This window comes from Papio anubis, chromosome 12 (assembly GCF_008728515.1).
Source record: "Papio anubis isolate 15944 chromosome 12, Panubis1.0, whole genome shotgun sequence".
Lineage (NCBI taxonomy): Eukaryota > Metazoa > Chordata > Mammalia > Primates > Cercopithecidae > Papio > Papio anubis.
The window spans coordinates 118,084,354-118,104,372 of NC_044987.1; the positions used below are offsets into that span (position 1 = coordinate 118,084,354).

Genomic DNA, 20,019 nt, shown 5'->3' on the forward strand with positions numbered 1-20,019 from the left:
GAGGCCACCTGCTCTGAACCCCAGCCTTACAAAAGCCCTGCTGGAGACAGGTCCATTTCGATTACTCAGAGGGAATTTGCTGTTCTCGTCCATCTCGTGGAATCTAGGTTGCGCCTCTCTTGAAGTCAGTTCCAAGTCCCAGCTGCGTCCCCGCCCCGCTCCCTTGGGCCCTGGGGTGGAGCGCTGCCGAGAACACTATCTGTCCAGCCCTGGGAGGGCCATGCTTGTTGTTCTCCGAGTTCCTGTTTTCTCTGGCTCGGGGGGCCGGTGCTTACAGACACGCTGCTCCAGTTAAACTGTCTACAGCAGGCACGCATGGCTCCAAACCAGAACACAGAAACTTGGTCTCCTTGGAAAGCAGGAGTTTATTTTTACCCTTTTGTAAGTATTAACTGGGTAATCACGACAAACACGGAGCGATCTCAATGCTGTTGATCCGGAGGACAGTCTGCGGGGTCACAACGACTGAAAGGAAAGATGTCACAGGCTTGACCACAGACTGACTGTTGTCATCAGTCACTGCAGGGGCTCTGCACACAGCCCTCCCCAGCCAGCGCGGCCCTGGCAACGTCCCCTGCTGCACACGGCCACGTTTATCGCCAGGTGTGCACTGACTGCCTCGCTAGCTTGTTCGTTCACTCTGTCGGCAGGTGCAGAGGCTGGACACCTCACCTCTCCTCCCACACTGTCTATGCTGTGACCTGTGGAGTGCGTGGAAGGATGGCCCCACCTGAGTGACCCTGAGGCTACCTGGAAGTGTCAGAAGGTACACGAGAGGCTCCCCCACCCAGCTGACTCTAAGGTGACAGCCAATATCAGTATTCTGGGTATATTTAACTATGCCCACTGTTGGTGGTTTAGGCCGGCAACTGCAGTAGTAACAAGAGCTGTGAGGGACAGACTTCTGCAGCCACTCATCTGTGTGGCCCATGCCCTGTGGGTGCCATCCCTCAGGATGCCCACTGTGGGGGCTGTCCTCGGTGCAGGCTGCTGGGACAGCCCTGGGCCTGCTCTCGGATTCACTGCTGCCTTGGGGGCAGGGCTAGGCGTCATGGGTTCACACGTGGAGGGTGGAGGAGCAGGGAAGTGAGGCTGGGTCCTTTGGGTGCTCCCTCTAGGATGAGGGTGACAAGTGGGCAGTGGCAGCTGGATTGAGACCTGCCTGGGCTTCCTCTCCTGAGACCCAGGTGCCCCACACCCTCCGTCTGCATGAGCCTGGGCAACCAGCACCGTGCAGCAGGGCCCAGCGATACTTTCTCTAACTTACTTCTTTTCTTCTTGAAGTTTTTCCTTTTCCTAAATCTCATAATGATTCTTGGCCATGATTCTGTCTTTTCAATGACTGTGGCTTCTACTCGAACAAGATCCTTTCTAGAAGGAAGAAAAATCAATAATAATGCATCTTTTGGATTATTTTTCAAATGCCTTAGGTGAGAATTTCTAAAATGAAGTTATACTTTCTCTTTTGTGGATTATAAAAGTAATATGCCCTCAATGGAAACATTTCAAAAACCATGAAAAAGGACCACAAAGAACAGTTCCAGGGAATCTGAACAAATCTTAAGAGGACCACACTATCATGAAATAGCCAGAGACCAATCATTTGGCCTGGATGTTCTCATGGGCCTTAAATGTCCACTATTATTAAGTATAAATGCTGTGTTTGGTGTCAACAGAGAAGATGAATGCAACCCCCCACGTGACCTAATTGCACTGTGACCACTGTCGGCATGTCCAGCCCTGGAGCCCCAGACAAAGCCCAGCACCTCACAGCCATTACCCGAGGAGTGGCTTGCCAAGCAGCGTGAAGTTATCTGCCCCAACCAGCAGGACCTGAAAAAATTCAACAGCTGTGTTTAATCAGTGGCTCATTACAATAAGTAAGAGAACAGTCGCTAATAACAGGTAGTGACGTGAACACCACACAAAATGAGAAAGACTGAAAACGTTGTGATATGAATTTCATCTGCTGTCTGATGATCTCTTCAATATTCCACAACCGGGTTGTGAGCTGACAAGTGGCAGCACTGCACAGCCATGGGACTGCCTGAGGGACACGCTCCAACCCTCAGAGGCAGGAGACGTACAATTTGATGATTAGATACCATGGATATGCATCCAGATAGCTGCTGTAACCCTCATATTAACGGTGACTTCAAAAACCCTTTCTATCAAAGCATAACACAGAGAGAAAAAGCACACATCATACCATCGTGTCTCTTGGCACAGTTCACAGTTCTGCTAATCTTGTTTTTTTTTTTTTTTTTTTTTTTTTTTTTTTTTGAGACGGAGTCTTGCTCTGTCACCCAGGCTGGAGTGCAGTGGCCGGATCTCAGCTCACTGCAAGCTCCGCCTCCCAGGTTTACGCCATTCTCCTGTCTCAGCCTCCCGAGTAGCTGGGACTACAGGCGCCCGCCACCTCGCCCGGCTAGTTTTTTGTATTTTTTAGTAGAGACGGGGTTTCACCGTGCTAGCCAGGATGGTCTCGATCTCCTGACCTCGTGATCCGCCCGTCTCGGCCTCCCAAAGTGCTGGGATTACAGGCTTGAGCCACCGCGCCCGGCCAGTTCTGCTAATCTTGCAATGATTTAGGCTCAACTGTATTCTTTTAACGACTGCAAAATTCTCAAGAGCCAGGCAACCATTCTCAATGCAGGGAAATCACGACACCAAGTGTGGCTGCAGATGAAGACACCTTTGCCTTCCAAATGCAACAGTGGGCTTTGTTTTTTGTTTTCAGACAGAGTCTCGCTCTGCTGCCCAGGCTGGAGGGCACCGGAGTGATCTTGGCTCACTGCAACCTCCGCCTCCCAGGTTCAAGCGATTCTCCTGCCTCAGCCCACTGAGTAGCTGGGACTACAGGTGCCTGCCACCAAGCCTGGCTAATTTTTTGGGTATTTTTATTAGAGACAGGGTTTCACCATGTTGGCCAGGCTGGTCTCAAACCGACCTCAGGTGATCCACCCGCCTCGGCTTCCCAAAGTGCTGGATTTACAGGCGTGAGCCACCACGCCCGGCCTACAGTGTTTTTATTAGATGTTGGAGATCATCTTAAACTTTACTGATAAGAAAAAAATCCAATCATACTAAACTTAAATGTCTAGAGACTAAGTATATCATATAACAAACTCAGCGGACATGCATATTAGATAGAGACAAATAACAAAATAAGTATTTTTAGAGTTTGTTTCAGCATGACATGCTCACTCCCACTGGGTTTCCTGTTATAAAAAGCAATCTGCTTAGGAGGGGCTTTCTAGAATTTTTTGTTGATGTGAAATGTTTCAAATATGCAAAGGTCAGGCCGGGGGCGGTGGCTCACACCTGTAATCCCAGCACTTTGGGAGGCCGAGGCAGGTGGATCACAAGGTCAGGAGATCGAGACCATCCCGGCTAACATGGTGAAACCCGTCTCTACTAAAAAAAATACAAAAAAAATTAGCCGGGTGTGGTGGCGGGCGCCTGTAGTCCCAGCTACTCGGGAGGCTGAGGCAGGAGAACGGTGTGAACCCAGGAGGCAGAGCTTGCAGTGAGCCGAGATTGCATCACTGCACTCCAGCCTGGGAGACAGAGCGAGACTCTGTCTCAAAATAAATAAATAAATAAATAAAAAGCAAAGGTCTGCCTCCAGAGGAGTTTAAATTCATAAAGAAAATCATGTATCTTATATTAATAATTAAGCATCCCAGAAAATTACCTGTTGCAGAGGTAATTATAATTTTATAAAAAGAGTGGGCAGGCTGGGCACGGTGGCTCATGCCTGTAATCTCAGCATTTTGGGAGGCCGAGACGGGCAGATCACCCGAGGTCAGGAGTTCAAGACCAGCCTGACCAACATGGAAAAACCCCATCTCTACTAAAAATGCAAAATTAGCCGGGCGTGGTGGCGCGTGCCTGTAATCCCAGCTACTAGGGAGGCTGAGGCAGGAGAATTGCTTGAACTCGGGAGGCAGAGGTTGCGGTGAGCTGAGACCACGCCATTGCACTCCAGCCTAGACAAGAGAGAAACTCTTTTTCAAAAAAAAGAAAAGAAAAAAAAAAAAAAAGAAAAAGAAAAGAGTAGGCAAAAACTAAATAGACGCTCCCAGCAAACAGAATTATAGCTGAAGGCTAGAAATGTCTAGTTAAATAAACAGACCAGCCAGGCGTGATGGGTCATGCCTATAATCCCAGCACTTTGGGAGGCTGAGGCGGGTGGATCACCTGAGGTCAGGAGTTCAAGACTAGCCTGACCAATATGGTGAAACCCCATCTCTACTAAAAATATAAAAATTAGCAAGGTGTGGTGGCGCACGTCTATAATACTGGGTATTCGGGAGGCCAAGGCAGGAGAATTGCTTGAACCCAGAAGGCGGAGGTTGCAGTGAGCCAAGATCCTGCCACAGCACTCCAGCCTGGGTGACAGAGTGAGATTCAGTCTGAAAAATAATAATAAACAGACCATGCAGTTTTTTGAGTCAGGGTCTCACTGTGTTGCCCAGGCTGGAGTGCAGTGGCCAGTCACGGTTCACTGCAGCCTCAACTTCCCAGGCTCAAGTGATCCTCCTACTTCAGCCCCACAAATAGGTGGGACTACATGTGTGTGCCACCGTGCCCAGCTAATTGTTTGGAATTTTAGTAGAGACGAGGTCTCTGAGGTCTCGCTATGTTGCCCAGGCTGGTCTTGAACTCCTGAGTTCAAGCAATCCTGAACCTCGGCCGCCCAATGCGGTGGGTCACCAGTGTGAGCCACCATGCCTGGCCTAGACCATGCACTATGAATGGTCAGTGAGGTAAATTAGTACCCAGGGAAATGCCTGTCAACCAGTCTTTACTATTTAAAAACAGCAGCAGCTGTCAAAGCTAATGGCAGAGTAGTGTCTTAGCAGAAACTTAACAGTTTTTCCTCATTGACAGGGGCTAGAAAGTGCACTACATCCTTAGCCGGCATTTTTATTATCTCTGCAATCAAGCATTTTTCTCTGGGAATACATTAATAAGACTGGAACACAATAAAGACATGTATCTGTCCTCAGCACTGTTTAATGTGCCGTCTCCCTTCCTCCAGGGAGCAGACCTGCCGGGCCAGGTGCCGCCCTCAGAGCAGCAGAGGCCTGCCCTACCCTTGGACCCCAGCCCCGCCGTGGGCGCCCCCCACAGTCCCTTCTGGGCCTCAGCTTTGTTGTCCTCTGCCTGAGACGGGGTTGGGGTGGGGGGTTCCTCCTCAGTGTGAGCTGGGGTGTGGGGATTGCACACTTGGTGGCTGAGCCCCTGAATATCCAGAGAAGCTCGGCGGCCTCACCTTCTCCAGTCGAATTCTCTCTCCACACGCAAGGTCTAGTTCATTTCCAATTAAGATCAGGTCTTCAGCGGTCACCTTCCACTGGCGGCTGGCAAAGTGCACCACGGCGAAGAGCCGGCCATACTGCCCCGTGGCAATCAGCTCATTCACCCTCCTCACGACCTCTGCAGGGGAAGGCGGGGGCGGCCAGTCACCCTCACCTGCTCCCCCACGCACTGCAGTGTGATGTGCAGCTCCTGGCGGCAGGGCCCTAGGGTGGACGTGACAGCCAGCACCCCTCATGAGCACCTCACTGCTGGCGGCCCAGCTCCTGCCCCACCCCCTGCAGGCACAAGTGCAGGCACAGGGCCAATCTGCTGCTTCAGGAGCACGGGCACCGTGGCATATGGGGGCTTTCACAGATGGAAGCTCCCCAAGACTGCGGAGAATGCCCAGACCACCTCCTGTGATGCCCTCGCCTAAGCACTCGGCATGCCTGGCTAGGTTTCTACAACTCTAGGGTGGGCGAAACCCTCCACTTGGTTCATTCTCATGAGAATGAGGAGCCAGCAGACCAGGAGTGTGCAAACCCTGAGAAGCCAAAGGAGAGGCCTTTGCAATGAGGAACCCCCCGCGCATCCCATCCCCATATCCCACCCCCAGGGCAGGACGTGTTCCCTCTGCACGCCTGCGCCCACAGGGGCTCTGTACTCAGTTCCTGTTATTGCTGCTCGGACTCAGGTCACAGTCCCCTCTCTCCTGCACTGTTTACTCTGAACAAGCATTTAATGGGCACCGACCCCCCGGCCTGAGCGAGGGCGAGACACACAGAAGGGATGACAGAGTGCCTGCCCCGGAAACACTGGCAACACCAGAAGCACCAGCACCGAGGGCGCAACTCTCGGCGGACTTGTTTCACTTGCGGTATCTGAAACGGTGTTTAACATATAAGAAGAGTCCACTCGAGGATGTTGATTTCCAGCATTTTGGCAAGTGAAGATCATGGCAATAGTGGCTAATGATCTTGTCCCTTCTGACACGGGCTCCAGGCTGACATGAGTCCTGACACCCCTGCATGTTTCTCCAACAGCCCGGGGGGCACCGGCTTCCAGTAATCGTGGTTAACCGTGCTAACTGGGGAGAGCTGTCTCTGCGCCCACCTACAGCGGGAGACGAGATGGAGCCGGGGCCCTGCCCTCACTTATGCCACCTGCCTGCCGTGTGGCAGGTGTTCAGGGAGCAGTTAATGAAAAACATCTGAAATTCGGGTGTTAACGGGAGAAAATGGGCATGAGTGCGGGCACTGTGCAGTGTGTGGAACCCCGAAAGATGAAGCCCTCGCTCGCTCTGCGGCCCGGTGACCGCCTCTGTGGGCGACTGCAGCAGGGTCTGGGTGGTGCCCTCTAGCTCTGTCTCCTAGGGAAGTCTCACCTGCATGGTGTCTGGTCTCCTCAACTGGGTCTGGCAGAACAACTTCCGGCCAAGGTGGTGAACTCAGGGATGTTCTAGGAACATATCTGTAAAACACATGTCGCAGACAAATGTCACATGCACTTGAAAAGGCAGCTCAAATCCTCTAAGAAATGGCCATGCACAAATGTTAGGAAGGGACCCCAGGCAACAAAAAGGCTCCCTCTTTAGGACGGGCCTCGCCCCTCTGGGGTAACCCCGAGGACAGGCTCCCTATATCTTCTTAGAGCCACAGGGAACAATGGCTCATCATTCAATAATCAAAGCAGGAACTCTCAGCGTTCTGCAAAAGAGCCCCTGCTTGGGTGCTTCTCAGTGCTGGAAGGGTGCCCATCCAAGAAGGCTGGGCTTGTGGTGTCTCGGGGCACATTTATCTTGGAGGCACAGGCTGAAATGCCCAGCCCTCCACTTTCCCCACAACCCGGGACACAGGGCCAGCAGCCCTCCCGCCTCCCTTGGCATCTAGTGGCCCTGGAATGGCAGCTCCAATGACCCTTCACCACATCCTGCTCAAACAGGACCACAATGTTCCCTGCTCCACCTCCACCTCCTCCTCCTCCCAGGTAGGTGCCCGCTCTTCCTTCACGCCCAGGTGAGTGCCAGGCAGCACTGGCTTGGAACCCCAGACAATTCTGTGTCCTACTGTCTGCAACTGAGCAAATGGGAAAACAATCACCCGCCTGAAAGGGCTGTTAGGATTGGAGGGCTACTGTTCACAGCCGGCCCCAGCACGGCCAGTGAGGGTCGGGTGTTAGGAGTGCTCAGTCCCAGCAGCTATAGCACTGCGGTCCCCAACCACCTCCCCTCCCAACCCTCAGGATGCCAAGCTTGCTGCAGGCAATGCCTTTTTTTTTTTTGAGATGTAGTCTCACTCTGTCACCCAGGCTAGAATGCAGTGAGTGGCTTGATCTCAGCTCACTGCAACCTCCGCCTCCAGGGTTCCAGCGATTCTCCTGCCTCAGTCTCCTGAGTAGCTGGGATTACAGGCACATGCCACCACGCCTGGCTAATTTTTGTATTTTTAGTAGAGATGGGGTTTCGCCACATTGGCCAGGCTGGTCTCGAACTCCTGGCCTCAAGTGATCTGCCCACCTCGGCCTCCCAAAGTTCTGGGATTACAGGCATGAGCCATCGTGCCCAGCCCAACATCTTATTTCCTAACTCTCCCCTGCCTGCTCAGCCTCAGGTAGGTGAGGGGGAGAAGAAGGGAGGAAAGAAAGGGGGGACCTAGATTCAAAAGGAGGTGGGGGTCTTTCTTTCTGCAGTCTACAAAGAGGGAGGGTAGGTAGATCCCAAGCCAAATTATTCAGAACTGTTTTTAAGCTTTTATTGCTGCTGCCATTGCAAAGTAAAAGTTCAGTCTTTCTACTCCAGGGTTGCATCAGGAGGAAGAAAACGACTTGCTCCATACGCAAAACGCACTGGCCTCCACATCGAGGACCAGGTCCACCCGTCCTGTTGGCCGGCGCGCAGGACGGGCTCCACACGAATCTGGGAGAGGAATGAGTATTTTCCCAGTGGCGTAGGGCTCGGAGCTCCTAGAAACGTGAACTCCGTGGTCTGTGATTGGTCAATGACCTTGAGAGTCAAGGAGGACATGGAAGGTGCTGCTATCTACAAAATGTCTTTGACCTGTTTGATGTCTGATCTCCCCACATGGGTCCAGCAGTGCCCAGTGTGAGAAGAACATGCTGGCAGGAAGGTGCTAACCTCTCACACAGGACACAGGGGAGTAAGCACAACCTACTACCCACATGCTCACTTACAACTTCTTCCTACGCTCAGAATGTTTCTCCACTTCCTTTGAGAAGCAAAAAAGGCTCCCGCATCTCCCCACTGCAGAGGATCCCTGGAGTCCCAGCAGCAGTAACAGCAGCCAACATTTTGTGAGTGCTGACTGTATGCCAGGCACTGTTCTAAGCGCTTTAAATGTATACATTTACTTAATCCTCTCCAACACCCATGCAGATCGAAAAAAACACTACTTCCATCTTGCAGAAGCTGGTGCCCCAGGCTGTGAGGGGCAGCCGGAACTGCACGCCGGGGGGTCCCTACAGTAACTGCTATCCCTGCACTGCTCCACTGTCTCCCACCAGTGAGGGGGACTTTGTCAAATGTTTCCTGCAGTTTATAATACCTTAAAAATGTTTTCTCAAGTATAAAATGTTAACACTGAATGTGCTTTTTCAAATAATGAGTTTCTCTTAGAGACTCTGATACAACCTTCCTCATCATAACTCATTGAGTTAGGACTTCAAGCTCCTCCATAATAAAAGAAAGCAAACACATATGGAATTTCTCTTTGGTCTCTTGCAGTTACGTCTTTATTTATTTTAAGGATCTGAGAAAAATACTGTCAAAAAAGTTAAAGCTGAAAGTGGTGGTGCATGCCTGTAATGCCAGCTACTCAGGAGGCCGAGGTGGGAGGATCGCTTTAGGCCAGGAGTTCAAAACCAGTCTGGGAAACACAGTGAAATTCTGTGTCTTAAAAACAAAAGAGGAAATTTAAATATTATTGAGAACCAAAAGGTAGGAAGTTTTGACTTCAGAAAGACGGTTCTACAAATGAAAGGAAAAGCGGCACCAAAACCCACATTTTGATATTACCCTGGTGGAAATGAAGTGCTCTGTGAATTGAACCTTCGAGAAGCAGACCAAAGGGAGGCTGAGGGAAGAAGAGAAACACAGATCATTACTATTAATACTACAAATGCAAATTGCCCTTTACGATGCTAAATGCACGACTGCTGCTCCTGGTATGTGGTATAAACCACTGCATGACAGCCTGCCCATAGAAACACCTAGGTGAGCAAAAGTACAAGAACATCGCTTACAGCTACCGGTTATATGTGTTGAGATCAGTTTGCCACACCATCTACAAGCGCCTCAGACCAGAACCTCCTGCCCACTAACCATGCCTTGACTAACTGCCCAGTAGGTTCAGACCCTGTTCTGTGTCCAAGTGTGGGAGCAGCCTCCAAGATGGCGCTGCTGAGCCCCACCTCCTGCTATTCTTACCCCATCGGCCCACTGGGAGTGGTCTGTGTGTCCGACAGCTTGTGACAGACGTGCTAGCACATGGGTTCTGGGATTAGGTGATAACCAACTGGGACTTCCATCTTGGATGCCCGCGCTCACCCTCTCTGATCACTGGCCCTAGGGCTGCCCTGCTGTAAGCAGCCCTACCTAGAGGTCCACGTGGCGGGGAACTGGGCCTGTCGCCAACACCCACAGGAACGACCTTGCAGGTGGATTCTCCAGCCGCTGGCGCAGCGGAGTCTTGAGATAACTACAGCCCCTGCAGACTTGCTTGCTGCAAGCTAAGACCCTGAGCCAGAACCAGCCACCTAAGCTGCTCCTGTGTTCTTGACTCTCAGAACTGGTGTGAGTTAATAAATGTTTTAGGCTGCTAAGTTGTGGGGTCATTTCTGATGTAACCGTAGATAACGAATACCAGGAATACACCAGGAAACAAAGACATTCAGTCTACTGAGAAGACAGGGGCTCAAAGTAAGTGCTTAGGTGTAAAAAGCAGAGAACGGTTTCTCAATAATCACTTTTAACTCAGCTATAATTTACACACCATAAAAACCACCCTTTTACAGTTCACCCATTAGCACTGGCTCCCCATTTGCGTTTCCTCGGCTGCTTTCTCCTCTCCTCTCCCATTTGGGCTCCTGGGGCTCAACCCTTGGCCTTGACTTCTTTTCCGCCCACAGCCATTCCTCTGGTGACTGCATCCAGTCCGATGGATTTAAATGCCCCCAATGTGCTGGCGACTCCCAAGTTTACAACTCCAGCCAGGGCGTCTCTCCTGGATTTGCATGCCCACCTGTCTATCTGCCTTAGCCACTCATGTCTGACGTGCACCTCACACCTCCAGAGGTTCCTCATTTCTTCCCATGCCTGCTTCTCCCACACTCCTCCCTCTCTCATGAGGGCAACTTCATCCTCCCAGTTGTTCAGGCCCCAAACCTCCATCAGTTTTGACCCTTCTCTCGCACACTACTCAGCCAACCCATTCAGCAAATCCATCTCACTATTAAAGACTTAGTAGGCTTCTGTACCTAATTTGCTTCTAGCTTTGTCTTTGGGTCCACAGGGAACAAACACTCTCCCACAGGATTTCCTTTAGATCGTCCTGGAGACTGTGACTGTGGACTTCCATCCTGTCTCCTTTGCTTACTCTTCAAGGCCTCAGCTGCTCACTGTTTTGGTCATCTTGTCTCTACTCACTTCACTGTGTGTCTTTCTCTCTTAACGCGTAAGTCTATACTTGAACATAGCATTGCAGGGATGGTTTCATGTAGGTAGGCAGAATGGAGTAAGCCCCACTGCTTTTGTAAAAACTTTCCTGCCTACTTAAACCTAAGTTTTATTATGGAAAATGTCAAGCATACAAAAGTAAGGAGAACAGAATAGTGAACTCTCTCTCAATTATCCCTTTCCAGGTTCAACAGTTACCAACTCACGGCCCATTTTGGCATCTACATTGCCTCTGGCCCAACTCTGATTATTATTACTTTCTTAATAGACTTTATTTTTTAGTCAGTTTTAGTTTCACACCAAAATTGAGTGGAAGGTACAGAGAGCTCCCATATGTCCCCTGTCCATGTGCCCATAGCTTCCTATCGACATCCCTCACCAGAGTGGTACAATCCTTACAATTGATGAACCTACATTGACACATCATTGTTATCCAAAGTCCATAGTTTACATTAGGGTTCGCCCTTGGTGGTGTACATTCTATGGATTTGGACAAACTTATAATGACATGTATCTACCGTTATATCATACAGAATAGTTTCACCGCCCTAAAAATCCTCTGAGCTCCACCGATTCATCCTTTTCTCCCCCAATCCCCTTACGCCCCATCTATCTTTTTACTGTCTCCTTAGATTTGCCTTTTCCAGAATGTCAAAGGCTACAAGATGTAGCCTTTTCACGTTGGCTTCTTTTACTTAGTAACATGTATGTAAGTTTCCTCCATCTCTCTTTATGACTCATTTCTTTTTATTGCTGAATAATATTCCACTGTATGCATGTGCTACAGTTTATGTAACCATTCATCTCCTGAAGGACATCTGGGTTGCTTCCAAGTTTTGGGCATTATGGAACAATTCTTTTAATATTGTCCAATATAGAGTTAGATCCAGTTTTTCATTTTTGGGATCATGGTGAGACATGAGACCCAGGTTTAAAACATATGTAAACACTCGTGCACACAAACACACACGCCAACCATTTTCAGGCAGAGATTTATAGAGTTTTTAACGAATATAACCCTTATGGAGCCTCGTATCAGCTCAGTGCCTTAAATACGGCTGTTTCTTTTGCTGAATGAGTTCAGATTAGGCGAGGATATCCATCATCATTTTTCAGACCGGCTCGCAGCCTGGGGGCAGTGGTTCAAGCACAGGCTTTGGAGCCGAAATGACTGAGCCTGAAGCACTCTTCCTCCACTTCCCCGCTGTGTGACCCTGGGCACGTTACCTAGCTCCTCTGAGCCTCACTCTGCTCCCCCATAACATAGGAGCTATACCAAAGTTCAAGGGCTATTGCCAGTATTCAGGCTACTAACTGAAGGAATCAGAATCTGAATCTGGGTTTCCCCTAAGGGAGGAGACCACGCCTCATATTGTCTTATGTCCAATTTCTGCCTCCAAAGAAAGAAGAAGTAAAAACTAAAAGGCAGAAATGAAATCCAGGCCGGGCGCGGTGGCTCAAGCCTGTAATCCCAGCACTTTGGGAGGCCGAGATGGGCGGATCACGAGGTCAGGAGATCGAGACCATCCTGGCTAACACGGTGAAACCCCGTCTCTACTAAGAAATACAAAAAATAGCCGGGCGAGGTGGCAGCGCCTGTAGTCCCAGCTACTCGGGAGGCTGAGGCCGGAGAATGGCGTGAACCCGGGAGGCGGAGCTTGCAGTGAGCTGAGATCCGGCCACTGCACTCCAGCCTGGGCGACAGCGCGAGACTCCGTCTCAAAAAAAAAAAAAAAAAGAAGAAATGAAATCCACAGGCAGACAGTCCAGCGCTGCACCCTGAGCCTGGTAGTTAAAGATCCACCCCTGACCTAATTGGTTCTGTTATCTATAGATTACAGACATTGTACAGAAATGTACTGTGAAAATCCCTATTTTGTTTTGTTCCGATCTAATTACCGGTGCATGCAGCCTTCAGTCACGTACCCACTGCTGGCTCAATCAATCACGACCCCCTCACACGTACCCCCTTAGAGTTGTGAGCCCTTAAAAGGGACAGGAATTGCTCACTCGGAGAGCTCGGCTCTTGAGATAGAAGTCTTGCCGATGCCCCCGGCCGAATAAACCCCTTCCTTCTTTAACTCGGTGTCTGAGGACTTTTGTCTGCGGCTCCTCCTGCTACACCCCGACTCCAAAACCCGTGCTATATTCACCACAAATGCGATCAACACACAAGGCACCAGGTCGGACCCAGGCACATACGTGGCGAGACCGCAGGGAGCAGCGCTCGCTCTGCGTCCTCCCTTCCCCCCTTATCCCGGGTCTCACCTGCTCCAGGCCCCGAAGGTCTCAGGATGCTGCGGCTGCACGCGGACACCAGCCGCCCTAAGGTGACCGTCAAGGGGGATGCTGCCATGGCGGCCGCCATTTTCCCGCAGCCTCGACCGGAAACGGAAACGACGCGAAGCGCGTGCGTAACTCACGGGCCCGTCGGGGAACACAGATCGTGCTGTAACACCTGCCGCGCTGTAACACCGGCCCGGCGCGGAAGCTGGACGTCGGCGACCGGGGCCCCGACTGGCGGCGGCGATGGCCTCGGCGGCTGTGGAGAGCTTCGTGACCAAGCAGCTGGACCTGCTGGAGCTCGAGAGAGACGCGGAGGTGGAGGAGCGCAGGTACGGGCGGCCGCCGGCGCCGCTCCCTCGCGGTTGGTCCCGCCGTGCCCCGGGCAGGGTCTCCGAGGGGCTCGGCCTCACAGTCTAGGGCGGGAATTTCGTCTCCGACCCCTGGAGTCCGGGTCAGGGACCGTCTGTCCCCTGCTTGGCCACCTCCCGAGTTGTCAGTCTCATCACCTCCCGGGCAGCGCGTTCCGTTTTGGGCCTAAGGAGACGCACTTTCATTTCTCGACCCGAGACCCCCCTAAGCTAACACTCCTGGGCCCTGGCCCCGACCCCAGTTCCACCCGCAGCGGGTTAGCAGCCCTTTCCCTTGTTCATTCAGTAAACATGGTTTGCGCCCCTTCTGGGCCAGGCCCCGGCAGCGTGAGTCAGGTGCACTGGCTGCCCCCGATGCGGCCAACGGCGGGCTGGGCATGAGCAGAGTCCCTTCCCCTCCAGCGCGTCCAGGGCCGGCTGCGTGCGTGTGGCGGGGAAAGAGCCTGGAGGAGGAACGCTCTTCCCTGGGGAGGGTCAAGGTGGATTCAGGAGGAAGTGGTGCCTGAAGGAAAATTGGAGTTCAGCCGGTGGATGCGGGGTGGGGTGGGGAGCCAAGTGAGAGCCGGGCTTGTTTCCGAATGGGACTATTTATTTGTCCAAAACAACCAGAGCTAACATTTATATACTTTCCATGCGTTAATTCCTTTACACCTCATCCCATGCCAACCCTACAATGTAGGTTTTTTATTTTTTAGACAGTCTCGCTCTGTCGCCCAGGCTGGAGTGCAGTGGCACAATCTCAGCTCACTGCAGCCTCCACCTCCCGGGTTCAAGCGATTCTCCTGCCCCACCCTCCTGAGTAGCTGGGATTACAGGCATGCACCACCACGGCCGGCTAATTTTTTTGTATTTTTGGTAGAGATGGATTTCACCATGTTGGCCAGGATGGTCTTGATCTCCTGACCTCGCGGTCTGCCCACCTTGGCCTCCCAAAGTGTCGGGATTAGGGACGCTAGCCACCGCGCGTGGCCGCAGTGTAGGTTTCTATTACTATCATTTTCCATCTAAGGAGATGGAGACAGAGAGGGGTTAAGTAACTTGCCCCAGGGTGACACACTATAGCCCGATTTGCTGTCAGGCAGTCTGCTTCCAGAGTTTGCAGTCAGCCATCTGTCGGTAGGATTTGTCTGAGATGCTTTTGATCATGGCAATAGAGAACTTTTGCAGTTATGTTGACTTTATTAGAATCCCAGCTGCTTCATTTATGGCTGTGTGACTTTGCGGGTTCTTTCTCTGAGCCTTACTTCAACTGTAAAACTGGGATGATTCCCACCTCACAGCCTTGCTCTGAGAATGAAACGATCCCCTGTCAGTCAGGTGCTCAGCACGGTGTCAAGGACAGAGTCAGCCCCCATGGCAGTGGCTCTTTCTGAGCATGCCGAGCAGACTGGCAGGGCGAGCCTGGGAAGGCCCTGGCTAAGGAGCTAGTCTTCTGTTCTGTGTGTGGAGGATGGGCCATCAGCGGGGTTAAGCAGGCGAGGGAGGCGAATAGATTTGCATTTTAGGAGGATCTCTTGGGTCTCCTGCTTTTGATTGGACCTGAAGAAGCCAGAGGTAAGGTAGTTGAGAGGTTCCGTTTAGTCCAGGTGAGCAGTGATGCGAATTTGAACCGGGGCTGTGGCGGCCAGGATGAGAGGCAGAGAAGTCCAGGTGGAAATGGGAGGGGCCTGATAGGACTTAGTGACAGATGGGAGTAGAGAGGGGCATGCCGATTGAAGGATCTGTCTCAGGTACCTGGGAGAAGGGTTGCGGCATTAACTACCCTAGGGGGATATAGGAGGAACGGGATTGGGAGTGGGGCAGATTCAGAGTTCCATTGGGACATACTTAGTGCCCGTGAGTAGATCTTTTTCTGTGTTTCTTTCCCTTTTACTTTTTCGGGTGGGTGGAAGTAGAAATTGGTGAAAATCCTGAAGCATCAATACCGGGTATCTTCCAGGTCCTGGCAGGAGAACGTCTCTCTGAAAGAGCTCCAGAGCCGAGGCGTGTGTTTGCTGAAGCTCCAGGTATCCAGCCAGCGCACTGGGCTGTATGGACGGCTGCTGGTCACCTTTGAGCCCAGGCGATGCGGGTCTGTGGCAGCTCTTCCCAGTAACAGCTTTACTTCTGGTGTGTGCGTATTGACCTAGACAGACATTGAAATTTACTGGCATTCAGACCACGAATTGTACCCTCATAAAGACTGGATTACAGTGACCAGTTGGAGAATAAAGCATTGCAATGAAGAGCTCTTAATCAGAAGTCCAACAATTGATGTGGGTTTTAGTTGTCTAGATCAGCATTGTCTAAAACGGTAGCCATTAGCCATACGTGGTCACCGAATGTTTGAAGTGTGGCTCGTGATTGCTGTAGGTACAGAATACACACCAGATTTGGAAGAGTATGTTAAAAAACAATTGGGATTATCCTGAGTAATTTTTCTGAATACTGATTATATGCTGAAATAATAGTTTTCGTATATTGGGTTAAATAAAATATATTGTTATTAAAATAATTTACCCATTTCTGTCTTTTTTTTTTTTTTCTTTTGAGACAGAGTTTCGCTCTTGTTGCCCAGTCTGGAGTGCAGTGGCATGATCTCAGCTCACTGCAACCACCACCTCCCAGGTTCAAGTGATTCTCCTGCCTCAGCCTCCCGAGCAGCTGGGATTAGAGGCATGCGCCACCTCGCCTGGCTAATTTTGTATTTTTAGTAGAGACAGGGTTTCTCCATGTTGGGTCAGGCTACTCTCGAACTCCCAACCTCAGGTGATCCGCCTGCCTTGGCCTCCCAAAGTGCTGGGATTACAGGCGTGAGCCACTGCACCCAGCCTCTTTAAAATTTTTTAGTATGGCTACTAGAAAAGTTAAAACTACACGTGACTGGGTGCCTGTAATCCTAGCACTTTGGGAGGCCGAGGTGGGTGGATCGCTTGATCTTAGGAGTTCAAGACCAGTCTGGGCAAGATGACAAAACCCCATCTCTGCAAAAAATAGAAAAATTAGCCAGACGTGGTGGTGTGCGCCTATAGTCCCTGCTACTTGACGGGCTGAGGCAGGAGGATCGCTTGAACCTGGGAGGTTGAGGCTGCAGTGAGCTGAGATTACGCCACTGCAGTCTAGCTTGGAGGCACAGTGAGACCCTGTCTCAAAACAGAACAAAACAAAAAACAAAAACAAGAAAAAACTACATGTGACTCTCATTATATTTCTATGTAATGGGCAGCCTTGGTCCAGCTAGTAAACATGCAGTGTGTGTACTTCTGTATTCCCAGCCCTTTCTTGTGCCAAGCATGCTTTGGCTAAACTTGTGCCAGCCTGGTTGGAAAGGAGGGGCAGTTCGAAGAAACTTCTTAACCACACCCCTGGGACGCTTGTGTTGGACAACCACGACCCTGGAAGCCTGGAGGAAGCAGCGGTGCCAGGGCCGTACTTTTTACTAGGAAAGTGTCTCTGCCTTGTTTTGGTGGTGACAGAGTTTTAAATTTCGTATTTTGATTCCATAGACTTTTGCCCAACAATTACTGGAATACCGACTGGGTTTGGAGATGAGATGAGGGTACTGAGAGAGGAGAGGGCCAGGAGGGGAACCTGCAGGTTGGAGTCAGACCTGAGCAGAGTTGGAGATTTTTTTTTTTTTTTTTTGAGACAGACTCTCACTCTGTCGCCCAGGCCGGAGTGCAGTCGTGAAATCTTGGCTCACTGCAACCTCCACCTCCTGGATGCAAGTGATTCTCCTGCATCAGCCACCCGAGTAGCTGGGACTGCAGGCGCCTGCCACCACGCCCGGCTAATTTTTGTATTTTTTTAGTAGAGACAGGGTTTCACTATATTGGCCATGCTGGTCTGGCACTCCTGACCTTGTGATCTGCCCGCCTCGGCCTCCCAATGTGCTGGGATTACAGGCGTGAGCCACTGTGCCCGGCTGAGTTTGAGATCTTATGCTTACTAGTTATGTGACCTAGAGTTAGTTATTCACCTTCCAAAGACTGGGAACAGCAGTACCTTGTAGCTTTGCCATCAAGATCGAAGGTGTGTGCAGGTGGTTTGAAAACTCTGAAATGCAAAGGTAAAAATGTGTATTTATTAGTAAGTGTGGAGTGCATGACCTAAGAGGTTAATAATAGTTCATAAACAGTAAGTCAGAAGAAGCAGCGTTTATATAGAAAAGTAGCACACTGAAATTTTGGTTGTTGATAAAGCTGTTGATCAGATTCAGGTAGAGTGGTTATCTGTTCCTTTTCTGAGGAGCAGGCTTAAGTCTCAGTAGCTCAGAAATAGACATCCAGAGGCCGGGCGCGGTGGCTCAAGCCTGTAATCCCAGCACTTTGGGAGGCCGAGACGGGCGGATCACGAGGTCAGGAGATCGAGACCATCCTGGCTAACACAGTGAAACCCCATCTCTACTAAAAAATACAAAAAACTAGCCCGGCGAGGTGGCGGGCGACTGTAATCCCAGCTACTGGGGAGGCTGAGGCAGGAGAATGGCGTAAACCTGGGAGGCGGAGCTTGCAGTGAGCTGAGATCCGGCCACTGCACTCCAGCCTGGGCGACAGTGCGAGACTCCCTCTCAAAAAAAAAAAAAAAAAGAAATAGACATCCAGAAATGTGGGGCTCTATATAAGGCGGCTTGTGGAAAAGTTGCAGTAGGGCTGGGATCCTCTGTCTAGGCCCGTAGCGGCCCCTGTGCACAGAGCCTCTGTCCTGCGAGCTTGTTGCCACCTACTCTTTGTAAATTTAGGAAAGGAAACGTGATTCGATGTACAGATGAAGCTCAGTGTCTAGATTTCAGACATGGGGAATACATGGAGTGTGAACAGGTGTGGGTGACCCGTGCTTTTATCTCAGAGTGGGTTCTGTTTCAGTTATAACTGCCTATGTTCTGAGTGATGAAAATCTGAGTCAAGCTGGCTTAAGCAAGAAGGGAACGCATCAGTTGTTGTAACTTGAAGGCTGACTTCGGGACCCAGAGGAGCGCGCCAGGACTCAGTTTCTCTCCATTTCTTGACTCTGCCGTCTTTTGAGTTTTTGGGTTTTTTTGGTTTTTTCCTTCTTAGACTCCAAGTCTTGCTCTGCTGCTCAGGCTGAGTGCAGTGGCACAATCTTGACTCACTGCAGCCTTGAACTCCTGGGCTCAAGTGATCCTTCTGCCTCAGTGTCCTGAGTAGCTGGGATTACAGGCGGGAGCCTCTGTGCCTGGCTTGTGTTGATTTTTGTCTCAGGTGCCTCGTGGTAGCAGTTCTAGCCCCTAATCCTCTCAGGTCTCCGGTCTCGCTGGAGAGACTGAGTATCTCTATCCAGATGACCAAGCACAAGTCTCAATACATCTCAGGCCTCTCACTTGGCCACATGCCCATCCCTGAAGCAGTCACTGTGGCCAGGGGGCATGTGAAGCACTGAATGGCTGAAGCGTGGATCAGGGGAAACCCCGTGACTCACCTGACAGATGGGAGACACAAGACACTTGTCATAGACAGTAGGAAGGGCTGTGCTGCGTGGCCATTTTTGCATGGAATGTTCTTTTCCAGATGTGCTTGTGGCCCTTGCTGCTTTCCACGTCCACCCGGCTCCCCACAGAGGCCCTTCCTGCACACTCTTTCTGGAATAGTGTCCTCATCCCTCTCCATCCCCTTCCTGTGCTTTATTTTTCCTTAGAGCACTTAGCGCTGATATAGATAGCTGTGTTTGTTCTTTCTCTCCTCCCTGACGTGAGGGCAGGGACTGTCCTTACTCGTAGCACTGAACAGAGCCAAAACAGTGCTTGGTACACAGTAGGCACTTTAAATATTTTCCTGAGTGTCTTGCTTGGTTTGAATAGTTCATTGATCTCAAGTCGAGTTTCTTATATGATTTAGGTGTTAAACTTTTTTTTTTTTTAACTGTTTGTGATTGCATTTAGTAAAGAAACTAACAAAGATAAAATATTTGAAGTATGCTGGATTTTATTACATAAAATGGTATTGAACCTTTCCCCAGTGTCTTGCCTAACTGAGTCTTTGTGTTTCGCAGGTGATATAGTGGGCCTGTACGATGCTGCTAATGAGGGCAGTCAGCTGGCCACCGGAATCCTGACCCGGGTCACCCAGAAGTCGGTCACGGTGGCCTTTGATGAGTCCCACGATTTCCAGTTGAGTTTGGACCGAGAGAATTCCTACAGACTGTTAAAACTTGCCAATGATGTCACTTACAGGCGACTGAAAAAGTAAGTGGATGTGACTGGAAATCCTAAGTACCATCTTCCTTCAACATAGCTAACTCATTCCTACCATGCCTGTCGCACAAAAGAGAGCGACAGGTCCGGGTGTGGGCGTGGCCTTTTTGTGAGTTGGCGGCACCTTTGGGGCAGAGGCTCAGCCACTGAATTGCTGGTGTTCTAATTTTCGTTTTCTC

The 20,019-nt window shown here is 50.7% G+C and overlaps 2 protein-coding genes across 3 annotated transcripts in view; one reads left to right on the top strand and one right to left on the bottom strand.

The window, feature by feature from the left end:
* Window positions 1-345: 345 nt before the first annotated feature.
* MRPL21 (mitochondrial ribosomal protein L21) lies at window positions 346-13,396 on the bottom strand. Its single transcript, XM_003909431.5, has 7 exons — window positions 13,265-13,396; window positions 9,338-9,395; window positions 6,692-6,777; window positions 5,282-5,445; window positions 1,781-1,833; window positions 1,268-1,371; window positions 346-465 (listed from the first exon to the last, which is right to left on the bottom strand). Exons 1-7 carry the CDS (start codon window positions 13,362-13,364, stop codon window positions 401-403), a joined length of 630 nt encoding a protein of 209 aa, XP_003909480.1. The 5' UTR covers window positions 13,365-13,396; the 3' UTR covers window positions 346-400.
* A 1-nt stretch (window position 13,397) lies between these two features.
* IGHMBP2 (immunoglobulin mu DNA binding protein 2) overlaps window positions 13,398-20,019 on the top strand; it is a 37,201-nt gene continuing 30,579 nt past the window's right edge. For both annotated transcript variants that reach the window (XM_031653785.1, XM_031653786.1), the window contains exons 1-3: window positions 13,398-13,611; window positions 15,590-15,759; window positions 19,639-19,831. In XM_031653785.1, coding sequence (XP_031509645.1) covers window positions 13,526-13,611; window positions 15,590-15,759; window positions 19,639-19,831 — 449 coding nt within the window. In that variant the 5' untranslated portion in view covers window positions 13,398-13,525. The remainder of the gene's footprint in view (window positions 13,612-15,589; window positions 15,760-19,638; window positions 19,832-20,019) is intronic.